Below are 24,412 nucleotides of genomic sequence, written 5' to 3'. Positions count from 1 at the left end.
GACTTGAAAGTGTGTGGGAGGACGTAAATTAGGAGGGAGTAGAGAAAGGGAGAGAAGAAGAGTAGCTGGAAAAAGTGCCTGGGACCAGTGACGTTAGCGCTATTGTGGCGGCAGCGAATGGGGCCAAACAAGGGAAGCTTGGTCGGCAAATGCAAAGCTTTACCCGGAACAGACCGGTGGAAATGATCGTAAAACTAACCTCTACAGATGATTCAGACAGTTTTTGGGGACTTTGAAAGAGAAGAAGCAAAACTCGTGAACAGAAAAGCAAAAAAATGAGGAGGTCAGGCCGGAGCTCCAGGTCACAACAATGCGCTTAGTACTTATTGTGGCTGGTTTCTCCCGTAATTTCACGAATGACGCACTTGGCATCCATTTAAATGACGAGGTTTCTATCTGTTATTAATATGCAATTCACTAATCAATACATATTCCTTGGCATAAAGACTGCATCTAAATAAAAGACAAAAGGCTGGAGTGTATAGCCGACTGTGAATATATGGTCCTCGAACGTACTTGCAAACTCTCTTAGTCTTGTAGATCAATTACTCTTTTCTGTAACTGTTGGGACAGCCCAACATCTTGGAAACTATGATCGTCTGTACAATTGACCACCGATTCAAATCTATGGAGAGCAGATTCAGTTGCGATATGATGAGTTCCTATCCACGTGATCCAAACGCAGACGTAGCTTCTCAGTAACGCATCATTAAGAGACTTTTAACACACAATGTCCATCAGCGCACTTCTCGCCATCGGAGAAGAAGTCACCGACGCCGAAGAGGGTCAGTCACCAATAAAATCTACGGATGATACGAATCCCAATTTTCAAGCCCCCAGTAACTCACTGCATACATCCGGTTAGAATATTTCCTACTCTTCAGCCAGGAGATCGCCACCGGCAATCTAGGATTCCTAGATTCGCGTGCGACCACCGTCGACGTGACAATCCAGGATCATGAATACACCATCCATCAATCTCCAGGATTACTCTCCTCGTCTCGAGTCGGAGGAACCACTGGCGCCGGTAAGTTCTGATCTGCAATCCCCGAGCACGGACTCAACACCCCGCAGTTTGTAAATGTCGGTCCAGGAACTGAGATGAGCCGAGGCTCCGCTTCGAACATCATTTGATGTCATCTGGGATCGTCTGATTGGTTTATTTTGTTACTGCTTGCCGCTATACACATGTCATCACCGGAATTGTGACTATACATCCAACTATACGTGGACGTATACTAACTCTCCTAGTCCTCTGGAAAATCACTCCACCCTTTGCGGAATGGATCTCTTCTCCAACCAATCCGCTATGGACAAATTCCATCCTCACTGCAGACTCTGTCGTCGCTGAACTAGGATGCGGCATCTCAGCCTTACTGCCCCTCTCTCTAGCACCATCAATACAACACTATGTCGCCACAGACCAAGAATACGTGCGCCGGTTCTTCCGTACAAACCTCGACGAGAACGCATCTGTAAATGCTACCGGCCAGTCAAAGCAGAAGACCGGAAGGTCAAAAGGGAGTAGTAAAAAGAAGCCTGCCTCAAAAACATCAGCTACAGTTGTACCTTCAAGCTCGAACATTACCTTTACGACACTAGACTGGGAGACTGATCAGCCCAGTTTATTAAAGGAGTGTATCGATCCTGATTCGCGTCAGGAAATGGATCCAGAAGATAAAGGCTTCGACCTTCTTCTTTCTTGTGATTGTATTTATAATGAAGCGCTCGTCTCGCCGTTTGTGCGTACCTGCGCTGAGATTTGTCGGTTACGACCTGCGTATAACCCGGATTCGGAGGAGTCGGCTCGTCGGCCGACGGTCTGTATTGTTGCGCAGATGCAGCGGAATCCGGAGGTGTTTGACACTTGGTTAAGGGAGACGTTGAAGGAATTTCGGGTTTGGAGGATTAGTGATGAGGTGCTAGGGGATGGGTTGAAGGGTGGATCGGGGTATTTGGTGCATTTGATAATGGCTAGAGAGAGGTGATGATGTTGGCTTGTATGCTCACTATGGAGGCCGCAGTGGAAGGGCATTGTCGATGTTCCTATTATGTATCCATTAGACTTAGATATTGTACATACTACACCTGCTCGCTTTCACCACTGTTTGTCGAAAGACGCCACTTATACGGAAATACTGTATTAAGGCAACTTCCCCCAAGCCCTACTTCATACTTGCAAGCGTAGTACATTATTCATTGATGAATTTCATTTGCATCAAAGTCTAGATCCGCTGATCTCCAATATCATTAATATGCTTAATATGCAAATTATGGACAAAAAGGGCCATTCTAACAATATGCGGCAAAGAACATGGCAGCATAACAATAAGTAGTAGCAAGCCACCCAAATAAGACAAAAGGGTATTCAGAGATGATAATGAATGACAGGTCGATTGAACCAGTGCTGATGATTGATGCAAGATGATGTTTTTTGTCATATCGATGCTATGTATGGCTCATGGTAGCTAAATGACAACCACGGGATTATGTGAGATTATATGAAGTAGGATAGAGAGGAAAGAGATGGAGAGATATTAGGAGATTACTCAGTCGCAGATCCCTCCTTCGGTTCTGTGTTCTCTTTCTCAGGCGAGTATTCGAATTTCCGCTTCACGGGCACCGTCTGTTCCAAGATGGGTGTGTGATTTTGGGAAACGGGCTCAGAAGGCGCGAGGGAAGCCAGAGCTTCTCTAGGCTCTGGTTCGGGGGTTCGGTCGATTATGGACGAAATGGATTGTTTGACTGAACCGTTCAGTACGGGTTTTTGGACCGGAACCGGAGACATGTCGTGTGGACCGGGTGTGTCCTGGACTTCTGAGAGTCCAAGACGTTCGGATCCTTCAGTCTTGACGCGGTACGATTCGGGGGAGTCCTCGCTTTCTTCGGGATCGGACTCCAGATCCTCATCTTGGTCTCCGTCGTGGTCCATTGGCGTTGCGCTCTCTGTCGAGCCACGGTGGGCTGTCACTGGGGGCAATGGAGAGTTGGGATCAAAGACGATACCGCAGAGTTCGAGGGCGCGCGATTGGCTGCCCAGTGTGCGGTCTTTGTGTTTCTTGGTCAGGTGGCACATGAAGCCGTGGAGAGTGACAAAGTCTGATTTTCCACAGCCTGAGATTGGGCAGGTCAGATACACTAGGCTGCCGTCTGAAGGCCGTTTCCATAGGGCTCGGCCTGATGGGTCGTGGGCTGCTGGGCGGCCGTGACGCTCGCCCCATGCCTCGACGTTCTTGATAGTGTACTTTTGCTTGCGCCGGATAGATCCAGGGCCGTTCAAAGAATCATGGTGAACAATATGGTGCTGAGGTTGGGGAGGGGGCGCATGATGAGGTTGATGAGGTTGGTGAGGTGGATGGGGTGCATGTGGTTGGTGAGATGGATGAGATGGATGGGGTGGGTGAGAAGGGTGGGCTTGATGAAGATGAGCTGGTGGGGGCATAGGAGGCGCTTGTTGTTGCTGTGGCTGTGATGCAGGAGGAAGAGGAGTCTGACGAGGCTCTGGCGGACTCTGCTGCTTGAAAAACGCCAGTGTCGTAGCTGCACTGGTCTCTGATAGTCGACGAGGTGGTGTAGGGCGCAACGGCGGCGAGTCCGCCGTATTGTTAGATCCCAGGCCCATCGACTCTCTCTTCATCCGCTTGCGCTGTCGTCGAAGATCCTGAGTCATGGTTAGTGATTTTGTTCATTGATTTGTTCCTGACGCGTATGACACATCGAGCCTACCTCTTCCTCCATCTCTGCACTCTCGGTCAATCTGCGAAACTCCTCATCTTCCCGTTTGCGCACGGCGAGAATGTGGCTGCGCGTTGCCATTCGGTTCATTTCCTCATGTTCCAATTGCCGCAGACGCTGTTCGATCTGTTCCAACGAGGTCGGGCTCGGGGTTGGTGGCGCCGGTGGGGGCCCAGCATGAGGATCATGCAGCAACGGCGGTGCAAAGTGACGGAAATGATGATTCTGCACCATTTGATCTGGTGGTGGCATTGCTGGGTGTGGAGGTGGGTTTGGGTTCATGGCGATGGGATGATAGCGTGGTAGACCGTTCAGATGTCCCGGGCCTCCATTGATACCACTGTCGGTGACAGGGTGAGGCACCAGCGGTGCAGTCGTCATACTGAGATCGGAGTTCGATCTCTGAGAATTAACGTTCTAGGGTTTGCAGGTGCTTGTTCTTCAGAGCCCAGTATAGGGTCAAGGGTAGGGAGAAGATGGAACCAAGGAAAACAAAAGCAAAAGCAAAACAATCAACGGTCCAAGGAAATAAGAGTGGAGAGAAAAAAGGAAAAAAAAAATAAAAATAAAGACCCAGTTCCGATCTATGGGTCGTCAGGAAAGGATTGACCAAGTCTCCATTATAAAATCTAATAAAAATGCCCCCAAACAGCCCAAAACATGCAAATGGCACAAAAATCAGAAGGAAAGAAGCCACTAGCGCGACCCTTGGGCTGCACCCCCGTTATCGTGCAAAATTTCCCGTAACGGTCGAGTAAGGGATCTCAGATGTGACGATTGGAGAGTAAAACCAGTTTGGCCGATGCGGTCAGTGGGCAAATACTTCCATGGATTGGCTCGGCGCTAGTGGATGTAATCAAATCACATCACAGTTTCTTTCGTGGAGATTTAGTCACTTTTAGGGGCATCTATTTTTATTATGTATCACTCTATACTCTCCATCTCGAGACTCCCTGTCGCCAGGCGTTTATTGGTAACAACCCTTCCGTCCTTCTTACCCGTCTATGTTTACCTTCAGTCAATTTCCTCAAACACACAGAAACCAAAGTCAGCTGACCCCTTCTCCACCTAATACCCACCGTGGATGCAGAGAATCCAGATATTCCTTCGCCGAACACTTCATCCACAATAGCTACCTCCTTATTATGGCTAAACCCAAGCTGCATGATGACCAGTCCCAATATGTATCATGTAAAGCTGCATCCAAAAATAATAATACAAATTAAAAATTAAAAAAAAGGGGGTTTAGGGGGACACTGTACTCGTCAAGTCCCCCATGATGACGATAAAAATAAAAATTCGAGTTTCATTGGGAATACCGGAGGGTGTCCGTGGAGGAGGATGGGAATCGTTGATCTATCACCTTTTCCCCTAAGTTAAACTCAGATGGGTAAAGCAAGCGGCTCCAGATTTGACTGCAATTTCAATTTTCAGTGTAATATAAGCAGCTCTACCCAATAGGTACAAATCTTTCCGGGCCCAACCAATGGGAAAGCACAGATCTACCGTCAGGAGTTGCCAAGACGCAGCGTCATTGGGAAGATCAATTATGTAACACAGGGGAACTTGACCCTGGTGCAGTTCCATGGGATGGGAACAGAAAATATCAGCAACTCAAAATAAAATACCACGTCTTCTCGCGGATAGGTACATGAATACCTGAATACCTGTCTCCGGTACTCCGTCCTCCGTTTATTGTCTGTGTGGCATGGATCTATTGATTCCTGGAAGGAGTGTTCCAGTCCTTTGCAGCCCCTCTCGTAACCTTATGTTAGATTGTGCCTAAATTTTCAAAAGCCTAAAAAGGGGGCGGATCGTTGAAGTGCGGTAAGGGCATCACAAATTCACATTGAACCGAGTAGGCGAATAGGCGATGACAAGGCAATCCATTCCAATGGGAAATTGCATTGCCCCACTAGGTGCTAGCATATTCCCCGCCCAGCGCTAACTAATCGCCCCTAATGTATCCTAATTATGGATCTATGAGATCAAGTGACCAAGTTTTTGAACCATCCTGTGCTGGATAGATTTGCTTTCTGAGGGGGGAGATTCTTGTTTGGAGTAGACGCCAGGGCTTTACGAAAAAGTAAAAAATTGAAAAGTGGAAATCAATTGAAAAGTGGAGCCGTGGGAAATAATCATACACAGCACTAGGGGCGCGCTAAGGCGGATGGTCTCACAAGACAGGTGATCGACGAATGATTGAAGGGTAAAGTGATGGCGTTGGGATTTTCTTACCATGAGAAGACCACTTGTACTCCCCCAGTGCGCGGCATTCGGTACTTTCCTGGGCAAGTAGATCAAACACATTCTTCACAAATAGATTAAAGATTAATAGATTAAATTCAACCAGTCCCGGATCCAAAGATCTCAGGCCTCGTAATGGACAAACATCATACTGTAGTCAAGACCCACTTGATAGCCCAACTGGTGTGTACAACGATGATTTGCCCGTCGCTGCAGGGAAGTCTGCACCAGCCTCTGTCACCAGCGCCTCGCGCCCAAGGCCCAACAGATGCTCGTGTTCATCCTGGTTCATAATGATGCAAACAAGCAGACAAATCGATTGCTCTAGAACGTTTTCAAAGCTGACATTATCCTTCGTCAGACGTTCCCCCCTTCCACCGAGTGGCGTATAGCTCCGTTTGATAATGTCTAGCTTTCGAGTTATCATCAAACACTGAACTGAAGACGCCACCTCTCACCGGTGATCTCGCCCGAGAAGAGTAGCGTGTAGAGGGGAATCAGGAATCATCTGGAAAAACTGTCTGGCCGCAGTCGTTTCATGCAAGAGATCGAGGGTTTAGAGGCGATTGGTTCATCTACACTGCACTAGCTTTTTGGACTGGCCTTTCATGGGGGCCCGGATCCAAATTCAATCCGAATTATGGTTATGCCTATATTAAATTTTCTTGTTTTGTTCCGATTCTTTCCAAATAGATTGGTCATTGGAACGGACCTCAATAGTTTCGAGCTAATGAGCGGATGACCCGTCAGGGTGGGCGCAAACGTCAAGTTGCATACGGCAGGGGAGCTTTTCCGACCTATCATTTTCAGGAATCGGCGTTGACGAGGCTGGGGAATGATGGAATTTCGTACTTTTGGCCTTTCAGAGGTCTGGTGGTGGAGGCTTGCAGGGTGCATTTCGGATGAGCAGTGCATACAGCCGGCACTCAATCTCATTGGACTGGAAGCCTTTTTGGGGGGACATCACCATCGTGGCGCGTTGAGAGCCACAAGCAATGTCAATGCCCCGTGCTCCGAAGTCAGGTTACGCAAAAACGGTCTGACAGCTTCAACCTTGGAAAGAGATACTATGGAGGGAAAATGTTCAAAAGCGAGAGGAGAATGGTCCGATTTCTATTGTCACATGCACCCAGAAAGCCAAAGCTTGCATCCTTTTTGGTAGCCCCCCTTTGCCGTAATGTCATTAAATACAATGGTAGACAATCCCGGCATACTCTCTGGTAGGCTTATGGGCCAATCACAGAGGGTAGATGGGAGTAGATATGAAAATAGAGAGAAAAAGAAAATAGATCATACAAGTTGGTAATCAAACACCGATACACCAGAAAAAGAAAGGGGGATAGAAGGGCCTTGAGAAGTATGTGTACAGTTGATGCGAAAGGAGATGCGAAAAAGAGACCAGGGAGTCTCTAACACAAGGAAAAGAAAAGGAAAAACACAGGAAAAATACATGGGCCTAGTGGCCAGAGGTGGGAGCGCTCAACGGGAGACAAGCGTTTACTGCTTGTTCTCACCCTGCTGCTCGCCAGTCTGCTGCTGCTGCTGCTGCTCGTTGTTGGCCTTGTGCATCTTGTCGAACAGAGTCAGGGAAGCGGTCTGGAGCTCATCGGTCTTCTCCTTGAGCTCCTCGGCGGTGGCGGTACCCTCACCAGACTGGTTCTTGACAACGAACTCACGGAGAGTAGCAATCTTCTCCTTGATGGTCTCGGCCTCGGTCTTGTCAAGACGGTCCTCGAAGTCCTTGAGGGCCTTCTCGGTGTCGTTCAGGACAGAGTCGGCGCGGTTAGCGGCCTCAATGGCGGCCTTGCGCTCCTTGTCAGACTCGCCGTACTTCTCAGCATCCTCGACCATGGACTGGATCTCGGCATCGGAGAGACCGGAGCCAGAGGCAATGGTGATAGACTGGTCCTTGTTGGTGGACTTGTCCTTGGCGTGGACGTGGACAATGGAGTCAGCGTCAATGTCGAAGGCAACCTCAATCTGAGGGACACCACGGTGGGCAGGGGGGATGCCGACAAGCTGGAAGTTACCCAGCATCTTGTTGTCCTTGACAAGCTCACGCTCACCCTGGAAGACCTTGATCTCGACAGCGGTCTGCATGTCAGCAGCAGTGGAGAAAGTCTGGGACTTCTTGGTGGGGATGGTGGTGTTGCGGTTGATCAGACGGGTGAAGACACCACCGAGAGTCTCGATACCGAGAGACAGGGGAGTGACATCGAGCAACAGAACGTCAGTAACCTCACCAGCCAGGACAGCACCCTGGACAGCAGCACCAATAGCGACAGCCTCGTCGGGGTTGACGGACTTGGAGGGGTCACGGCCGAACATGGACTTGACGGACTCGGTGACCTTGGGCATACGGGACATACCACCAACCAGAATGACATCCTGGATGTCGCTGGACTTGAGGTTGGAGTCCTTGAGGGCCTTGCGGACGGGCTCAACGGTACGCTGGATCAGGGGGTCAACAAGGGCCTCGAGCTGAGCACGGGTCATCTTCTGGTTGATGTGGAGGGCACCACCGGCACCGGCACTGATGAAGGGCAGAGAGATCTCAGTCTGGAGGGAGGAAGACAGCTCAATCTTGGCCTTCTCGGCAGCCTCACGGATACGCTGGATGGCCATGCGGTCACCACTGAGATCGACACCAGACTCCTTCTTGAAGGTCTCGACAATGTTGCGGACAAGGTGGATATCGAAGTCCTCACCACCAAGGTGGGTGTCACCGTTGGTGGACTTAACCTCGAACACACCCTTCTGGATCTCCAGGACGGAGATATCGAAGGTACCACCACCAAGATCGTAGACAGCGACAACGCGGTCGGCCTCCTTCTCAAGACCGTAGGCAAGAGCAGCAGCGGTGGGCTCGTTAACAACACGGAGAACGTTCAGACCGGCGATCTGACCGGCATCCTTGGTGGCCTGACGCTGGGAGTCGTTGAAGTATGCGGGGACAGTAACAACGGCGTTCTTAACGGGCTTGCCGAGGTAAGCCTCAGCGGTGTCCTTCATCTTGTTAAGGACGAAACCACCAATCTGCGAAGGAGAGTACTTCTGGCCACGGGCCTCGAGCCAAGCGTCACCGTTGGTGTGCTGGACAATCTTGTAGGGGACCTCCTTAATATCACGCTGGACCTCAGCGTCGGTGAACTTGCGACCAATGAGACGCTTGGTAGCGAAAAGAGTGTTCTCGGGGTTAACAACGGCCTGACGCTTGGCGGCAACACCGACAAGGCGCTCACCATCCTGAGCGAAACCAACGACGGAGGGAGTGGTACGGGCACCTGTGAAAAGATCATGTTAGTTATAGGGGGTTCATGATTGTTGGCAATCACCGGCAGAATGGTCCGGAATCTGATTCGGATGGGCTACCGATGACTACGAAGGGAAAATTTTTCACATACCCTCAGCGTTCTCAATAATCTTGGGGGTCTTGCCCTCCATGATGGCAACAGCGGAGTTGGTAGTACCTATCATCAATGTCGTTAGATAATTGCATTGAGGAAAAGTATTCAAGGTTGCCTTCGTGACTTACCCAAATCGATACCAATGACTGAGCCCTTGACCTTCTCCTCACCACCCTCAGTGGAGTTCCATCGGCGGAAAGCAGCGCCGGGAACTCTGGAGGTAGGGGTGCGAGCGAAAGCAGCGCGCGGGAGCTAGAAGAATAGTTTAGTAAATGTTGTTGCGACGCGTGACGGCTTTTATCCGTCGCCCAAAAAAAGGGAAAAGACTTACCGCGCGAGACATGCGAGAAGGAAGCATTGTGAGTTAAATTAAGTAATACAAAAAATAGAAAAGGTAGAACACTCGAACGAATCAATCGCGGAGTGATGGAGAGGTATAAAAAGGGGAGGAGGATGGAGATGGAGATGGAGAAAAGGAAGGAGAAGGAGAGAGAAAGGTTTTGCACGGTTTGGAAGCTTATGGAATCACGGGACATTGCCGGGGGACCGAACTCACCGCCCGGTGTACACGTGACGTAATTGCGAGGTTGGCCGAATTTCGGCCACTAGAGTTCCGCTTGGAATTCGGAGGTTTTTACGTCGCTAGGTATTACGGTCAAGCTAGAATTAACGGCTACTATGGAATGGATTTCTAGCTTGGGTGATCCAATTGGGAACTCCATTTCTAGCGGTCGGGCTTCAACCCCCATAAAACCCTGCTAAAAAGGTGTAGAAAGGACCGCTAGGAAACTGAAAAGAGCTCTTTGTTGTCATTTCTTTGCCCTAATTCATCTCAAATCAACTGCCTCGGTTCTCCGTGGAGCCCGACCTGTTCGATATTTCTGTGTTGCATTCTTGTTATGGGGTTGGGGTCCAACCGGGGAGTGTCGTGTGACCGTCCCTGGTCCTCGATTGGGAAGCAGACGATGGTCGAAATGTCGATCATGGCGGCATGAAATAGCTCCGACTGGAGTAGTCTAGAGTATATGGAGCTTGGAGGGATATAGGTATATCGGCTTTGGTTATAAAATTTCCATTTAACTTCTCACAAAATAAATATAATATTCTGTTCCCTTTCCTACCTTTATCCGATCTAGATTTCCCTTCATCAAGAAACCTAAAACAAAAGATCAAATAAATATCGACGGATCCAATCAGATCTGATAATTTGGTTACTATCTCTATTGCATGCGGCATTTGCATATTTCTTCCCTTCATGAGCTCCCCATACTACGGTACAACCGCATTCGCTCCCCGGCTTTTAGCTCCACCCAAGTCTTACGTCATCAGTTTGAAAGCGCATGCTACTTAGCCTCAAGTTCAGCTTAAGTGCTCTTCAAAGCTCTCGATCGGGTCTGGTGGCGCTCTCAGTCTTTGCCCTTTTTATATATCGGACAATGTCGCCGCGGGCATAGCTGCTCACCATGACCTCGGACTCGCTCTTGTGAGTCTCCGGTCCCGCTCCCCCCCCAGCGCTCTTTACCCCGTATCATGGCGATCGGGCCTTCTCACATTTATATCTTAGGCATCGCCCGACTGAGTCCCTCATCCTTCCGAACAAGCGCCGCTTCTTTCCTTTGAAGATCCCGAACTTGTATACATCCCCCTCTCCACTCTCCTTCCCTGGCCTACATTTCGGAGTTCATGACCTGACAAGAACGCCACAGCCACCCCCAGCTCCGCCACTACATCAGCACGGCCGATCCGGATCGCATATATGTCGTCGTCGAACGAATTGTCGTTGCGATTCACATTGCGGCGCAAAAGCGGGAGAGCATAGCCGTCATTCCGTTCGAGCCGCGATGCTTGGCGGCTGGTTACGGGTGGATCGCGGTGGGTGGGCCAGACAATGGTGAATGCGCTTACATCAGAATCGATGAGAGAGGACTGCAGGTTCATGACGAGACATCTCCACTCCACCCCGCCGATGTCGATAGTGCGCTTCCGCTCGACCTAGAGCCACCGTCCCGGCTCCCGTCGCCGGGAACCTCTGGGGATACCCCGGCATATCGGCCGGGGAGACGATCATTGCCAGAACTCATCCTACACAAATTCGGAGGCAGTATTGTCAATTCGGTGACAATCCATCGCTTCCCCAGCAACGGTGAAGGCACCTCCCATGAAGATGTGATGGTCCTCAGGTACTACTCTTCATCCTTGTTCAAGAACTTGCACAGACTATTGCTAACCACGCCTCGATAGCAACAACGATCATACCGTGACCGTCTACTCCTTGACCCGATCCAAAGTTCTCAAGATCCTGCAACACACAACTTGTATGAACTACACCACCATCTCACCAGACCAGACCATCTTGGCTGCAGTGGGTGATGAGAACAAGGTTTATTTCTATCGGATTCTGCGAGACTGGGGACCATCTGCATCTACAGAAGCAGGTAGCAAACTCGCGGGTTGGGAATGGGAAATGCTGCAATGCATCGAGATAGACATCGGTGGTCGCCCTGATGACGCTTGCTGCTTTACTATTGCCTTTTCACCATCGAGCCATTTGTGTGCCATCGGCTCCCAATCAGGAGTCATCACAGTCATAGATGTAGAGGTCATCCGCCAGACTTCCGGCGGTTTTGAATCAGATGAAAACCCGATTCTTCACCAATTCCTGGCTTCCAGGTCATGCCAGGAGGGTGGCGCTGTGCGCTGCATGATCTTTTCCCCTGAACCGTGGGACCTGCTGGTATGGCTTGAAGGCCATGGCCGAGCTGGAATCGCAGATGTTCGCCAATTTTTTCTCCGAAGGCAGCTTCTCCATTTGAATCTTGATGATCCACAGCTGCAAGGGGCTCATTTGGAGCCACTGGGAGACGAATCAGATGATCAGTCCATGGATGATGACGATTTATCTGTGCTGCCGCCCCCGCCTCGTTTGAGAATCAATGGCGATGACCCCCCAATTGAGCGAGCCGCCGGAGAGACCGAACGTTCTTCACTGCGTGAGAACTTAATACAGGATCTCACCGAGCGGGAGAGAATCATCATGGATTTTTTGAATACAGCACGGTGGACAGGGAGATTGGAAGAAGGGGTAACTGAGCGGCCAGAACGGCCAGAACGGCCAGAACGGCCAGAACGACCAGCCAGAGCAAGCTTGCATTCTCATGTGGCCCGCGCACGACACCTCGGGTCTGCGGATGGGACTGCTCGAAACTCCCTTCCTAACTCACCCCCACGTCCATATGACTCTTCAGATACGGCTCGAGATGTCGATGGAGAAATATCTCTGCCGCCCCCGCTACCTCCACCCCCGCGCATGAGTCATTCCAGACGCGCGGGGGGCCCTACCGAGCGGTCATACCACGCCAGGCGTCAAAGTTCAATCGTTCTCTCACAGGGAAGTCGATCTTCAGAAACTGAAAACTCTAATAATGATCCCCAGCCCAGCCTTACCCTAAGCTGGACAACGTCGCCATCTGATCTTCTGTCTGCCGGACCAGACATCGCTTCACAGGGTGTTGACCCTGATCTTGTCAGTCATGAAAACGACTCAGGTCCAAGAACTCCTGATCCATTCAGACCTGGGCCCGAACCAATTGACCTCGAGCGGGCGGGTATTGCTAGACTTAGGGCCCAGCAATCAAGTTCAGCCCCACGGCGAACGGAACGACCTCAGACCGCGGCCGAACGCAGATATGATAGTTCTCGCCCATCTAACTATGAAATAAGATCAAATCTTGCGGCGGAGCGTCTTCGACGCCGCCCAATGGCCAGTGAGGTACATACCTACCGCTCCTCTCTTGAACCTGAACAAAGACGTCGCCAACTATTTCTTGGTTTTGAACAGGCCCATTCGCCCCGCTGGATCAGGAACATCATCAATGACCTGCCTGACCGAAGCCTGATCCATGGCTCCGGTGCCGGTGAGCCAGACGCTACAGCTGGATTAGGCTGGGGCGCTGACGGGAGAACATTGTAAGTCTAGTTGCCCCTACAGTCTTCTATAGCAGGTCCTGACCCACTATTCACTAGGTACATTGCCACAGTACAAGGAATTTTCGAATTTCAATTAAACATCCACGACCGACGAACTTTCCCGTCAATCTCATACCGATGAAGCTTATAATCGATGACTTGTTCCTCACGCCATTCTGCTTCACTGTTCCAGAGCATGGAGGCTGATCAAAGCAAGCAATCACTTTCATCGGTCATCATCTGGAGAGAAGTGTGTCAGTTCCTGATTCGCTTTTCACTTTCTGGGAGGCCACTATTTCATCTCCCCTTTGTTATCTTTTCCGAGCTGGATTTGGCCTTCGGTATGTTTCATCTCTTGCATAGGTATACTTCAGGCGCTCCGGGCGTGGTTTCTTTCCAGCCTTTCTGTCTTATGTTTTGCACAGTTCCTTTTGATTGGCTGGTTCCGGTACAAAAGTTCTACAGCGTATGATATTTTAATGCCAATACTCACGAGAACTTCCAAAATTATCTTTCAAATCTCATGCTTGATGCATATGTAGTGACTGTGATAAGTATATCTGCATGGGCAAATGGGAGCCTGCTTTCTCAAGTTTTCTCATTCCAAGGTTGAGTTTTTTAATATGGGTGTTGAAGGCTTAGGTGTCTCAAATCATCAGAATCACTCACCTCCAGAGCTGGGTTGCGCAATCCCGTATGTGTGGGAATAATGTATTTATCTTCTTATATTGTGTAAGGAAGTACGTATATATGCCTGCAGTCCACGGATGCTATGGTTTTCCCGGGCTACTGTACCTACTCGGCAGCCCTGGTACCTATACCCGCCTGTCCAGGTTGGGAGTTCCACGCCTGAGTGTCGTTGGTGTTGGTTGATACTGGGCAGGGTTGGAAAATACTGGGGCCCAGGCTATTTGATAGTGCTACAGTGTTGGAAATTCAAACAACCTAGTGCAGTATATATATATATTCCAATCCTAGGTTTGTCTAATTTTGGGGTGGTGTGTATATAGATATATGCCTGCAGGCGATGACATCTTCTTGAAATGCAAATTATTGGAACCATTCATAGACAAAGGCTAGTCTGCGTATTGCGTGTATGCCAGTTTCAAGACACAAGTCAATCCATCGACCGTAGGGTGGATCGATATCGATGCCCCACACTACGTCAACAGGGCATATTATGCCGGTCGACACCGCCCCGACACTGGCCCAAAGCTCCAACAGGCAAAAAGCAAGGTGGGGTGCCCAGTTCTGGACTGAGTGCGTTTCGGTGATTTGATGGTCTCTGCATTTTTCCCCTGCCTCAATTGTCTCCGCACCTTTTTTAAGCATCAGTTGTCTCCTTTTTAAGTTCCCGGTTCAATTCCAGCCGCGTTTGTCCGCCGAATTGATTTCGACATCGACGGGTTCCCGCAGAACATTCCGGACTTGTACAACCACATCTTGAAATGGCGGACCCATTAGCCTCAGCTTTGAACGAGCTAAGCTTGAACACCAAAGCTTTGAAACCAGCATTTGTTGAGGCGCGGCTTGCTGAGGAGGAGGCCGGTACATTCGAAAGACGCGAGCCCCGCAAACAAAGTCGCCAGAGCGCGGATGATCTTCTAAAAGATCTGGAAGATGATTTCTTGAAGCCTTCCGCTACATTTAGCCCGAAATGGCTGAATCAGCTGCAAAAGTAAGCCAGTCTGTGAATGCATGACGTGCAAAAAGGACAGGTCAACTGAGCACTGCTAATAATATCCATAGGCGATGGGATGTTCCGATGGACTCGACCGACCTCTTCGAGATTGCCCCGACACAAACCCGCACTGTCACAAGATTTACACGAGAAGGACTGGAAGGACGGGTCACCGGCTACCAGGAAGTCACAGTCCCGGCTTCAAGCATCAATGCAAAGAACTCAACCTCGCTTCTTCGCCGACCGGCTGGTCGTGCAGACTTTGTTCGCGGTGCAGCGGGGTTCTTCCCGTTTGCACCAGGTGGCTTGGATGGAGTTGAAGCACTTGCCGCGATGGAGGCAGATGCAGAATCTGTGGAACAATCGCGCTCTGGAAGACAGGGGGGTCTAGACCGCATTATCAACTTTGGCTCAGAGGGTGGACTTTTGACCATACCCCCTGGGTTTGACCGTGGCATGAGTTTCGCAGAACAAAAGTCCAAAGAGGTCACAGAGGGAGAAGAGGAGGTCGAAAACGCACTCAACCAGGAGGAGAGTGAGATACAGGCTGATAAGCCTGATGAGACACAAGATGAAGATGGAGGCGTGAAGGTCGATACCGCAGACGGGGAACTCAGTGATGAGGATGAGCAAGATATTGATGCTTTGCTGCCGGTAGAGTTCCCTGCACTTGAGCCGCGCAATCCCCTACTTGCTGGTATCCAGAAACAGAAGGGCCGGGAATGGGCACATGTTGTGGACATCAACAAGGAAATCCCCAACTTTCATGATTTGGTACCGGATATGGCTAGAGAATGGCCATTCGAGTTGGACGTTTTCCAGAAAGAAGCGGTTTATCACCTGGAAAACGGTGATTCTGTCTTTGTTGCAGCTCACACATCAGCAGGAAAAACAGTTGTCGCTGAGTATGGCATTGCGCTAGCTGCGAAGCACATGACGAAAGCCATCTACACATCACCCATCAAAGCACTCAGCAATCAGAAATATCGGGACTTCCGTACCGAGTTTGAAGATGTCGGTATCCTTACCGGCGACGTGCAAATCAATCCAGAAGCTAGCTGTCTGATTATGACAACCGAAATTCTGCGGAGTATGCTTTACCGTGGTGCAGATCTTATCCGAGATGTTGAGTTCGTCATCTTTGACGAGGTCCATTATGTCAACGATCTCGAGAGAGGTGTTGTGTGGGAGGAGGTAATCATTATGCTCCCTGAGCATGTTACCCTGATCCTCTTGTCTGCCACCGTCCCCAACACCTATGAGTTTGCATCCTGGGTCGGTCGTACCAAGAAAAAGGACATCTATGTGATCTCAACTCCCAAGCGGCCCGTGCCGTTGGAACACTATCTCTGGGGTGGAAAAGACAAGTACAAGATTGTTGATTCCAACAAAAAGTTCCTTGAGCCTGGCTGGAAGAAGGCGAATGATGCCTTGTCTGGCAAAGACAAAGAAAAGGCCAAGAAGGAGGCAGAAAGCCAGGCTCAGGCTCAGGCCCAGGCGCAAGGCCAGGGCCAGCGAGGAGGCGGCCGAGGTGGAGGAGGACGCGGTCAGCCTGCCGGCAGAGGCGGCCCACGGGGCAATGGACAGCGTGGAGGCCCGCAGCAGAGAGGAGGCCGAGGGCAAGGCGGCCGAGGAGCGCCATCCAATCGTGGCACAGGGAACATTGCTCGTACTGGGCGCGGAGGCTTCCGTACGACTGCCGCCCAGGATAAAACCACCTGGGTTAACCTTGTCTCTCATCTTCGCAAGGAAGATCTGCTACCGGGTTGTATCTTCGTTTTCTCGAAGAAACGGTGCGAAGAGAACGCAGACTCGTTGTCTAACCAAGATTTCAGCACTGCCAACGACAAGAGTCAGATTCATATGATGATCGAAAAGTCACTGACCCGACTTAAACCTGAGGACCGAACGCTCCCCCAAATTCTTCGGCTTCGAGAGCTCCTGGGTAGAGGAGTTGCTGTGCACCATGGTGGTCTTCTTCCGATCATGAAGGAGATTGTCGAGATTCTGTTTGCTAGGGGCTTGGTTAAGGTCCTCTTCGCGACAGAGACTTTCGCGATGGGGCTGAACTTGCCAACTAGAACGGTTGTTTTCTCTGGATTCCGCAAACATGACGGCAAGTCTTTCCGGGATCTTCTACCCGGTGAGTACACCCAGATGGCGGGACGTGCAGGACGTCGTGGTCTTGACACGGTGGGGTACGTGATTCTTGTCACTACTGGGAGAGACGAAGCCCCACCGGCTGGTTCTTTGAAGAATATGATTCTTGGAGATCCCACAAAGCTCAGGTCACAGTTCCGACTTACATACAACATGATTCTGAACCTTCTTCGTGTTGAAGCGCTCAAGATTGAAGAGATGATCAAACGGAGTTTCAGTGAAAATGCCACCCAAGCTCTGCTTCCGGAACACGAGAAGCAAGTCCAACTCTCGGAGGCTAGTCTGGAAAAAATTAAGCGGGAGCCTTGCGAAATCTGTGACTTGGATCTCCAAGCGTGTCATGATGCCGCAATGGAATACCAGAGGCTTACGACTGAGCTGCACACGGGGCTAATGGCATCTCCCATCGGCAAACGACTATTTTCCATGAAAAGCCTAGTCGTATACAGAAAGGTAAGTTGCAAAGATGAAAATTATCTAACCACACGCTGACCTGTTTTAGGATGGATTACGAACTGCTGGTGTCCTCGTGAAAGAGGGGATATCAGGTGGTTCATCGGGTGGCCCTTTGCCTTGCATCCAGGTGCTTGAAATCGGCACAATCAGCAGCAAACGTCACCCCAGCGACATTCTACCATTCCTGCCCGTTTTCCGACCACACCTCCAGCCACTGCCTTCGAGCGCTGCTTCTATGCATCTCAAGGCCGTCAAGGTTCCTTTAGAAAACGTCGAATGCGTTACAAACACACAGGTCAAAATCGGCGGACCTATTTGGTACCTGAACATCAAGAAAGGTAGATAGCACCACCCACGCGCATGAAAACCCCAGGACTGCACTGACCAAAAACTTAAACAGAGTCTTCCAAGTTCGCAGAAAAGGAATTGACCAAATACACCAAATCATGGCTTAATTCGGCATGGGATGAGGTAGACTGGTCCAAGGTTAAAGAGTTGCAAGTGCGCGATATTCTCGCTCAGCGAGAAGCCCAGGTGCAAATCATCCAGTCGTGCCACTGCCTCTCGTGTCCGAACTTCCTGAAACATGTAAGTGGATTTTACCCTTTGCCGATGACGAGGTCAATTGCTCATTCTTTTTCATAGTTCGAAATGCAAAATGACGAGTGGCAAATCAAGGCGAACATCTCGCAGCTGAAGCAGCTCATGTCCGACCAAAATCTTCAATTGCTTCCCGACTACGAACAGCGTATTCACGTTCTCAGAGAGCTCGGATTCGTTGACGAGCAATCCAGAGTGCAATTGAAGGGCAAGGTGGCTTGTGAGATCCACTCCGCCGACGAGTTGGTCTTGACCGAATTAGTTCTTGAGAACGTTCTTGCCGAATTCGAGCCGGCGGAGATCGTTGCGCTCCTATCTGCCTTTGTGTTCCAGGAGAAGACCGACAATGTCCCAACCCTAACCCCCCGTTTGGAAGCTGGTCAAAAGACTATCATCCGAATTGCTGAGAAGGTAAACGACTTCCAGGTCTTGCACCAGGTGATCCAATCCAGTGAAGACTCCAATGATTTCGCCAGCCAGCCCCGATTTGGGCTCGCCGAGGTGGTGTATGAATGGGCCAGGGGAATGTCCTTCAACCGTATCACCGATCTAACCGATGTCATGGAAGGTACTATTGTCCGTTGTATCACTCGACTGGATGAGACTTGCCGAGAGGTCAAGAATGCAGCCAAGCTTGTTGGTGACCCGACTCTTTACACCAAGATGCAGGCGGCGCAGGAGTTGATCAAACGAGATGTGATTTTCGCCGCATCTCTGTACATGTGAGAGGGCTACTACTGCCATACTTCTAGGGTCTATGTGCCCAACTGTTCCCAACCCATGATTATGAAATATCATTAGAGACCGGATGAGCATTGATGACTATGACTCACTACATTGTACCTTACTTTTATGGATGAGATGATACCTCAGATAAAAAAAAAAAAAAAAAAAAAAAAAAAAACACAGATATGTTGAAATTAGTTGTGCTACACGTCAAAGGGATGTATAGTATAGTCCCAGTCTGTGAAAGGAGAATGTGGAGTCACTAAAATCCATGTTGTGCGGCCGCTGATTAGCTGCGGGGCGACCGCCCTAGAAAATCCCAGATACTATTTCCCATTCTCCCCCTCGACAACTTTTTTTTTTGATCTTTGAATCACCCTCATTTGATCCTTAGGGAATATATTTTCCTTGCTCCCTTCCGCATACCTTCGCCTTCGCCCTCACGTGGTTCCCCGGGGTTCCCTACTCGGAGTTTATTTGTGATATTTTTTTCTGGCGCTGGGGTGGTGCGAATATGGATGTCACGGCCCTTCGAGACCGCATCCAGTCTACTTTAGACGCGAATGCGGACAATCGCCGACAAGCGGAGTTGGATCTGAAATATGTATGTTCCTATACTTTTTGGTGGGCGGGGTTGATGCGTGAGACTGACCTCGTGGGGGGCTCATGGCCCCCTCTATTTTCTAGGCCGAGACGCAGCCTGGTTTTATCAATGCGCTGCTAGATATCCTGCAGGGGGAACAGAACAACGCAGTTCAGCTGTCTGGTATGTAGTGCATGTTCATTCCAACAGGCAGCTATATCAAATAGCTATTTGGAATGATAATGTCGCTAACCCCGCCTCTCAGCTGGTGTCTACCTGAAGAACCGTATTAGCCGAGGATGGGCCCCCATCGAAGAGAGTCCATCGCGAACCCCGATTCCTGAATCCGAGAAGCCTGCTTTCCGGGAGCGACTTATCCCTGCCTTGGCCTCGACGCCGCCCAATGTCCGCGCTCAACTGGTTCCCCTCCTTCAGAAGATTCTGCAGAACGACTTCCCCGAGCAGTGGCCCGGATTTCTGGAGCTGAACCTGCAGTTGCTCGCTACCAACGATGCGAACACCGTCTATGCGGGTCTGCAGTGTCTGCTGGCCATTTGCCGTGTGTACCGATTCAAGGGTGGGGAGAAGCGCGAGGAGTTTGACAAGATCGTGGAGCACTCGTTCCCCCAGCTGCTGAGCATTGGACAAAGGTTGGTTGATGAGGAGAGCTTGGAGGCGGCGGAGATGCTTCGGATTATTGTGAAGGCCTATAAGCATGCTATTTACGTGGGTGGACCATGCCCCTCGATGCAAGGATTCCGGATGTATAAACTGACTCGCAATGTCTAGTTTGAACTTTCCCCTGCTCTCCAGACCCACCAGGCTACAGTGGACTGGTGCACATTGTTCCTGCGCATCATCTCCAAGACACCCCCGGCTTGCGCTATGAACGAGTCGAAGGAAGACAGGGAGATGAACCACTGGTTCAAGTGCAAGAAGTGGTCATATGCTAACTTGAACCGTCTCTTCATCCGGTACGATTTCAGGCCCCGTGTCAAGATTTTAGGGCTGTCATATTGATCTACGATTTCTCTCTAGCTACGGAAACCCCACCACCATGTCGAAGCCCACTTCTACTCCCGACTACACCGCGTACGCGAAAACTTTCATCAGCACTTTTGCCCCCGAAATCCTCAATGGATATTTGCAGGAGATTGACAAGTGGGTCTCCAAGTCCCAATGGATGAGCAACTCCGCCATCTCTTACACTTTGATCTACATGGAAGAGTGTGTCAAGCCCAAGGCGATGTGGGAGCACCTGAAGCCACACATGGAGAACTTGATCGCCCATTTCGTCTTTCCCATCTTGTGCCAGTCCGATGAGGATATTGAGCTGTTCGAGGAGGATCCTTCAGAGTACCTGCACCGCAAGCTGAACTTTTACGAGGAGGTTTCCGCTCCCGATGTTTCCGCCACAAACTTCCTGGTGTCCCTCACCAAGAACCGCAAGAAGCAGACTTTCTCGATCTTGACCTTTGTTAATAGCATTGTCAGCAAGTACGAGGCTGCCCCTGAGGACCAGAAGCTGCCCCGAGAGAAGGAGGGTGCTCTCCGCATGATTGGATCGCTCGCCTCCGTTATCCTGGGCAAGAAGAGTCCTATTGCTGACCAGGTTGAATACTTCTTTGTTCGCCATGTTTTCCCCGAGTTCCGCAGCCCCCACGGCTTCCTCCGTGCTCGTGCTTGTGACACCCTGGAGAAATTCGAGCAACTCGACTTCAAGGATCCTAACAACCTGATGGTCATTTACCGTAATATTTTGGAGTCCATGGCCGATTCTGAGCTTCCTGTTCGAGTTGAGGCTGCTCTGGCTCTCCAGCCTCTGATTCGCCACGATATCATTCGGACTTCCATGCAGCAGAACATCCCCCAGATCATGCAGCAGCTACTCAAGTTGGCCAACGAGGTCGACGTTGACGCTTTGGCAAACGTCATGGAGGATTTCGTTGAGGTCTTCTCCGCTGAGCTGACTCCCTTCGCTGTCGCATTGAGCGAGCAGCTCCGTGATACCTACATGCGTATCATCGGTGAGCTTCTGGAGCGCAATGCTAACAAGGGCGGCGATGATGATGGGTTCGGCGACTTCCTGGACGACAAGAGTATCACCGCACTCGGTGTTCTGCAGACCATTGGAACTCTCATCCTTACTCTCGAGAGCACCCCCGATGTGCTCCTGCATCTGGAGACCATCCTGATGCCTATCATCAGCATCACTCTGGAGAATAAGCTATATGATCTGTACAACGAGATCTTTGAGATCATTGACAGCTGCACCTTTGCCTCGAAGAACATTTCCGGCACTATGTGGCAAGCCTTTGAGCTCATTCACAAGACGTTCAAGGCTGGCGCTGAGCTGTACTTGGAGGACATGCTCCCTGCCCTTGACAACTACGTCGCTTACGGATCTGACATGCTCGTGCAGAACCCGGCCTATCTGGGTGCTATTGTTGGCATGGTTGAAGATATTTTCCGCGATGACAAGGTCGGCGGTGTTGACCGCATTTGCGGCTGCAAGCTTGCCGAGACTCTCATGCTCAACCTCCGTGGCCACATTGATCAGTACATCCCGCTCTTCATTGAGCTGGCTATGACTGTCATTGATGCTGACGAGGCTCGCACCAAGACCTACCGCATTCACCTGATGGAGATGGTCATTAACGCCATCTACTACAACCCGGTTCTCAGTCTCCAGGTTCTTGAGTCTAAGGGTTGGACCAACAAGTTCTTCAGCAACTGGTTCTCTAATATCGATAACTTCCGTCGTGTTCACGACAAGAAGCTGTCTATTGCCGCGATCAGCTCGCTGCTTACCATGGCGGCGGGTGATGTTCCCGTCAGCGTCCAGCAGGGCTGGCCGAGATTGTTGCAAGGTGTGACAAGACTCTTCCAGACCTTGCCTGCTGCACTCAAGAGTATGTATCGTTCTGTATATGTTGACGTGGTATTCTTTGCTAACCATCGTGACAGTTCGTGAGGAGGCTACTAAGGAGTCTGACTTCACCCTTGATGACGATCTTGATGACGATGACGAGGAGAATGACTGGGATGGTGAAGTTGAGTGGAACGAGGAGGAAGTTGAAGAGGCTCTCGACGACGATGTTGCCGACGAGAGTGCTGCCTACCTTGAGTTCCTCAACCAGGAGGCTCAGAAGTTCGGCGCCTACGGCGACGACGATGATGATGACATGGATGAGGAGAGTCTCCTTGAGACACCCCTGGATAAGGTCGAGCCGTACGGCATGTTCAAGCAAGTGTTCTTGAGTAAGTCATCCTGCCACACACCACTTGAAGCCAAGCTGATTGTTCTCTCTACAGACCTGCAGTCCGAGCAGCCCCAGCTCTACGAAAACTTGACCAAGGTTCTTGGTCCCGAGGAACAGCAGATCATCCAGGCCGTCTTCCACGAGGCCGACCAGAAGGCGCTGCTCGCCCAGCAGAATGCGGAAGCTGCCGCAGCAGCCATGCAGGCCAATGGCAACCAATAGACTGGTTAAATGCAATGACCCTCATCCATTAATTTGGATGAACCCTTGCCAGGTCTCTCTGATTCCTTGCTCACGAGACATATGCCCTTTTCATGTCTTTCCTCCCATTGTTTAGATCATGCCTGTTCCCCGTTTATATCTGCTGTTTTGTCTATTTCCCCCCCTTTTCCTATTCATTCAGCTCACTGATGTGCTTGCAAAAAAGTCCCTACCCGTCCGCTCCCATTGATAATCCGCCTCATTGCACAGATTCCCCTCCCCAAAGATAGTTTCGCGTTTGGTATAGCTAGCACATCAGTCGCATTACACATATTCAATGCATGCTTATTTCTGGTAATGTAGAATTAGTTCGAGCTATGAACAGGACATGATTTGGCGATATCATCCATTCTCAAGCCGAGAGACACTCGGCGCCTAGCCGGCGGTAAACCTCCAAATAAGAAAAGTAATTCTCAATTGAGAAGCTCCTGCAGGCCAGAAAATATTTTTATTTCAGTTCTGGCGAGATAGCTGGATATCCAACGTACCATTGTTGCAAACCATCATCTAGCAATTCTACAGCGACTGCCTACACGTGACCAAGTACAGGGTTGAGGAGTGATATCATCCAAGGACATCCAAAACCCAGTCTCGCTCTATTTCAATTCAAGGTAAAGTCTGGGTGAGCCTAAAATGGTCATTCCCCATGGGATCCTCCACTTAGCAGGCCCGAAGCTGAGAGCTTACAGGTGCAAATAACGTCATAATGATGAACACCCCAACCGGTTCGGGGAAGTCACGTCAATGATGAAAACATCTTAAATGCCGAATACTTATACTCAATTCTGTCCAAATTCTTTCTTCTGTTTTTCATAAATACTTTATACTACCTTAAACCACCTGAACGAGACACGAGAACTTTTATATCCAAGGTGCATACCAGCCACCCTCTCCAACGTCGACCAACAATTAATCCTCAAACAGTTCCACACAGTTCTCAATACCTCAGTACACGACTTCAATATGTCCTCCCAAAACGCAGGCCGCCAATCCCCCCCTCCGGAACGCCAATCTGGTATCCAGCAGCAGGACCCTCCATCCAGCGGCAAGATCGGAGCTTCATCCTCCCAACCAGCACCCGAGTTTGCGCAGCAAGAATCCGACCGATCGAAGAGTGAGACTTTGACGAGTAACCCCGAGCATCCGTTGGAGAAGATCGAGGCGGCGAAGTACAAGAAGGGACCCGGGAATTAAAGCACATTATCACGAGTGGCTAAGAAGTTTATGACGTGTTGAATGAATACAAATTTAGCAATAAGTTTGGCCGAATTTTATTTACTTAATTTGGAATTGAACTGCAGCAAAAAAAAAAAAAAAAAAAAAGTAA

The 24,412-nt window shown here is 50.1% G+C and overlaps 7 protein-coding genes across 7 annotated transcripts; 5 read left to right on the top strand and 2 right to left on the bottom strand.

Annotated features, from left to right (window-relative positions):
- Nucleotides 1-730: 730 nt before the first annotated feature.
- On the top strand, nucleotides 731-1,988 carry N7484_008403 (S-adenosylmethionine-dependent methyltransferase; the record flags this gene model as incomplete). Its single annotated transcript, XM_057118790.1, has 3 exons — nucleotides 731-789; nucleotides 885-1,027; nucleotides 1,252-1,988. The coding sequence occupies 3 exons, from the start codon at nucleotides 731-733 to the stop codon at nucleotides 1,986-1,988; spliced, it is 939 nt and encodes a 312-aa protein (XP_056968345.1).
- A 557-nt stretch (nucleotides 1,989-2,545) lies between these two features.
- N7484_008402 (uncharacterized protein) lies at nucleotides 2,546-4,116 on the bottom strand (the record flags this gene model as incomplete). The annotated part of the gene is made up of 2 exons (XM_057118789.1): nucleotides 2,546-3,661; nucleotides 3,727-4,116. 2 exons carry the CDS (start codon nucleotides 4,114-4,116, stop codon nucleotides 2,546-2,548), a joined length of 1,506 nt encoding a protein of 501 aa, XP_056968344.1.
- Nucleotides 4,117-7,479: 3,363 nt separating this feature from the next.
- On the bottom strand, nucleotides 7,480-9,842 carry N7484_008401 (Hsp70 family protein; the record flags this gene model as incomplete). Its single annotated transcript, XM_057118788.1, has 4 exons — nucleotides 9,721-9,842; nucleotides 9,518-9,641; nucleotides 9,387-9,452; nucleotides 7,480-9,266 (listed from the first exon to the last, which is right to left on the bottom strand). The coding sequence occupies exons 1-4, from the start codon at nucleotides 9,745-9,747 to the stop codon at nucleotides 7,480-7,482; spliced, it is 2,004 nt and encodes a 667-aa protein (XP_056968343.1). The 5' UTR covers nucleotides 9,748-9,842.
- Nucleotides 9,843-10,852: 1,010 nt separating this feature from the next.
- Nucleotides 10,853-13,497, top strand: N7484_008400 (uncharacterized protein; the record flags this gene model as incomplete). The annotated part of the gene is made up of 5 exons (XM_057118787.1): nucleotides 10,853-10,872; nucleotides 10,954-11,022; nucleotides 11,096-11,569; nucleotides 11,631-13,355; nucleotides 13,413-13,497. The coding sequence occupies 5 exons, from the start codon at nucleotides 10,853-10,855 to the stop codon at nucleotides 13,495-13,497; spliced, it is 2,373 nt and encodes a 790-aa protein (XP_056968342.1).
- A 1,306-nt stretch (nucleotides 13,498-14,803) lies between these two features.
- On the top strand, nucleotides 14,804-18,978 carry N7484_008399 (SKI complex RNA helicase subunit SKI2; the record flags this gene model as incomplete). Its single annotated transcript, XM_057118786.1, has 5 exons — nucleotides 14,804-15,033; nucleotides 15,105-17,649; nucleotides 17,699-17,990; nucleotides 18,053-18,240; nucleotides 18,298-18,978. The coding sequence occupies 5 exons, from the start codon at nucleotides 14,804-14,806 to the stop codon at nucleotides 18,976-18,978; spliced, it is 3,936 nt and encodes a 1,311-aa protein (XP_056968341.1).
- Nucleotides 18,979-19,492: 514 nt separating this feature from the next.
- On the top strand, nucleotides 19,493-23,046 carry N7484_008398 (putative nonsense-mediated mRNA decay protein (Nmd5); the record flags this gene model as incomplete). The annotated part of the gene is made up of 7 exons (XM_057118785.1): nucleotides 19,493-19,582; nucleotides 19,666-19,744; nucleotides 19,827-20,287; nucleotides 20,351-20,535; nucleotides 20,600-22,473; nucleotides 22,529-22,822; nucleotides 22,877-23,046. The coding sequence occupies 7 exons, from the start codon at nucleotides 19,493-19,495 to the stop codon at nucleotides 23,044-23,046; spliced, it is 3,153 nt and encodes a 1,050-aa protein (XP_056968340.1).
- A 1,002-nt stretch (nucleotides 23,047-24,048) lies between these two features.
- On the top strand, nucleotides 24,049-24,279 carry N7484_008397 (uncharacterized protein; the record flags this gene model as incomplete). Its single annotated transcript, XM_057118784.1, has 1 exon — nucleotides 24,049-24,279. The coding sequence occupies one exon, from the start codon at nucleotides 24,049-24,051 to the stop codon at nucleotides 24,277-24,279; it is 231 nt and encodes a 76-aa protein (XP_056968339.1).
- Between the last annotated feature and the right edge of the window lie 133 nt (nucleotides 24,280-24,412).

The sequence above is a fragment of the Penicillium longicatenatum genome (assembly GCF_028827895.1).
Source record: "Penicillium longicatenatum strain IBT 33135 chromosome Unknown contig_6_segment0_segment0, whole genome shotgun sequence".
Taxonomy (NCBI): Eukaryota; Fungi; Ascomycota; class Eurotiomycetes; order Eurotiales; family Aspergillaceae; genus Penicillium; species Penicillium longicatenatum.
Note: the sequence above shows the minus strand (reverse complement) of the source record. Positions and strands in the feature narration are given on the sequence as shown.